Raw genomic sequence first — 1,959 nt, 5'->3', positions numbered from 1 at the left:
TCGGATCCTGCGGCTCAGAGCTGGTGAAATTTTTTTGGGTCTACCACTTGACTTTTTTGTTCCATAACCCTCAGGATCATTTAAAAAATGCAAAATGCCTGTCTTACTGGGTCCAACTTCAGCAGGGATGGCACGTTGTGAGAGGCCTTGCTTATGCAGCTCAACAATCCTACCAGGTTCAAAGTCAGTGAGTTTTTTTACTTTTACCATCAGGAGGTCTTGGCAGTGTAAAGACTTGACAGAAAATGACATGGAATCCAGATGTTTGCACAGCTTTTGGCTTTTAAAGACTATRGTCTTAAACTTTTGATCAGCTGAAAAAATCATGTTTGAGTGTAAATGCAGTTTCCAGAAAATTCCCTGCTCAAAAGTTCTTGTCTCTTGCACTGATTTCTTCTTTTAACATTGTGAAGCTCTACTTAGAACTTAAGATTCTATGATCTTAAGATTTTGATCAGGAGTGTATTTCAGAGGTGGGCGATTATTGAATTTAAGCAGCAGAAAGTTGTGTAAAGATTTAAGTTACTGTTTCTTTAAGCTGTTGTTGTTTTTTATTTCGAAGATGCCGGTTAATCTGGCCACTCTGTCCGAAGAGGAGCGTCAAGCTCGAATGAAGAAGAGGATGGTGAAGACAAAGGAAACAGAAGAAGTCATCTATGAAGATGACTTCAAAGTGGACACCTACAGTCACCTGTGGAAGAAGAAATGACACATCTGACATGTTTGTGATGTGCTGACTGCTGAACATCACAGAGACCTCATCTTCCTGAATCATGTCAAGAAACTAACAACGAGGAAAATGTTCTGACAGATTTTCTGCTACAAATGAACATATTGGAACCAAAATATGGGCCTTTTTGCTTCTAATAAAAAAAACTTTTGTGACTTGCAGTTTAATGAGGTAATTTAAAATCAGAGCTTTATTTAGTTTCTGTCAGTGGGTACCCCCCAGTTTCCTCCCACATACCAAAAACATTCATGTTAGGTTAATCAGTCAGTCAAAGTTTTCTCTAGATTAGAGTGTTTGTCTAACGTGTCCTTGTGATGGACTTGTGTTGCCTCTCACACTGTAGGTAAAGACAATAAACAGTGTAAAAAGGACTGTCCCACAAAAAAATTGTAGGGGATAAAAGAAAGAAAAAGTGGACTTTGAAAAAAAAAAGACTCAGTAATTACTAGTTTCCCATAACCCTGTTTTATTTTTCTATACTAATCCTGGAAATGACTAAAAATCTAATTACTTTTGTTCCAAAATTGCGTAAATTTAATGAGAAGAGATATATGAAGGAATTAGACAAAACTTATTTGCTATAATGTTTATAATGAACAAATATATCGACTGAGTGGTTAGAAAGTGCGATTTTAATCAGAAGGAAACATGAAAACAAGCTTTTAATATCGTCCAGCAGATGGCAGCACTGTAACTGGAGACTCGAGAAAAACCACAGAAGAAGAAAAAAAAAGCTGAAGAAGAACATTTGTGTTGACCTTTTTAGCTTAAAGATGGGGTACTGGGATGTTCCACAGGGGACCGATTGTGTGGAGAAAACATGGACTACAACCAAACTGGGCACAGCTTTGGGTAAATATCTGTCTGTAGAAAGGGTTTTTAATTGAGGCTAACTGCTCATGAGGAGCTGAGTGGAGTTAGCATTAGCACAACATAGCGCTGACGCTAACTAGCACTCTGGAGCTAACGGGGTTCTGTCAGATTTAATGTTCCGATTAAAGACCACAGTTCTGAAGCGATATTTTTTTAGTTCGGTTTAGTGGACTAACAGAATTAATGTTTGCCGACTGAAGCTTTGACACTCCAGGTTTCAATGACACGGTGCTCGAGGAGGACATCCAGTGGTCGATACTATGAACTGCAACTGAGACGTGATCTTTAGTCAAGGTCCACAACATTTCGTGTTTCAGCCTATTTTAATTTAGTCTCATTGTACCTATATATATATA

The 1,959-nt window shown here is 38.0% G+C and overlaps 2 protein-coding genes across 2 annotated transcripts in view; both read left to right on the top strand.

The window, feature by feature from the left end:
* The window catches only part of mrpl55 (mitochondrial ribosomal protein L55), a 2,860-nt gene extending 1,969 nt beyond the window's left edge, over positions 1-891 (top strand). The window contains exon 3 of the mRNA XM_014017434.1: positions 563-891. Within this exon, the coding sequence (XP_013872888.1) occupies positions 563-709 (147 nt within the window). The 3' untranslated portion in view covers positions 710-891. The remainder of the gene's footprint in view (positions 1-562) is intronic.
* A 567-nt stretch (positions 892-1,458) lies between these two features.
* ndufa11 (NADH:ubiquinone oxidoreductase subunit A11) overlaps positions 1,459-1,959 on the top strand; it is a 4,789-nt gene continuing 4,288 nt past the window's right edge. The window contains exon 1 of the mRNA XM_014017433.1: positions 1,459-1,582. Coding sequence (XP_013872887.1) covers positions 1,504-1,582 — 79 coding nt within the window. The 5' untranslated portion in view covers positions 1,459-1,503. The remainder of the gene's footprint in view (positions 1,583-1,959) is intronic.

Source organism: Austrofundulus limnaeus, unplaced genomic scaffold (assembly GCF_001266775.1).
Source record: "Austrofundulus limnaeus strain Quisiro unplaced genomic scaffold, Austrofundulus_limnaeus-1.0 Scaffold168, whole genome shotgun sequence".
In the NCBI taxonomy this organism is placed as follows: Eukaryota; Metazoa; Chordata; class Actinopteri; order Cyprinodontiformes; family Rivulidae; genus Austrofundulus; species Austrofundulus limnaeus.
Note: the sequence above shows the minus strand (reverse complement) of the source record. Positions and strands in the feature narration are given on the sequence as shown.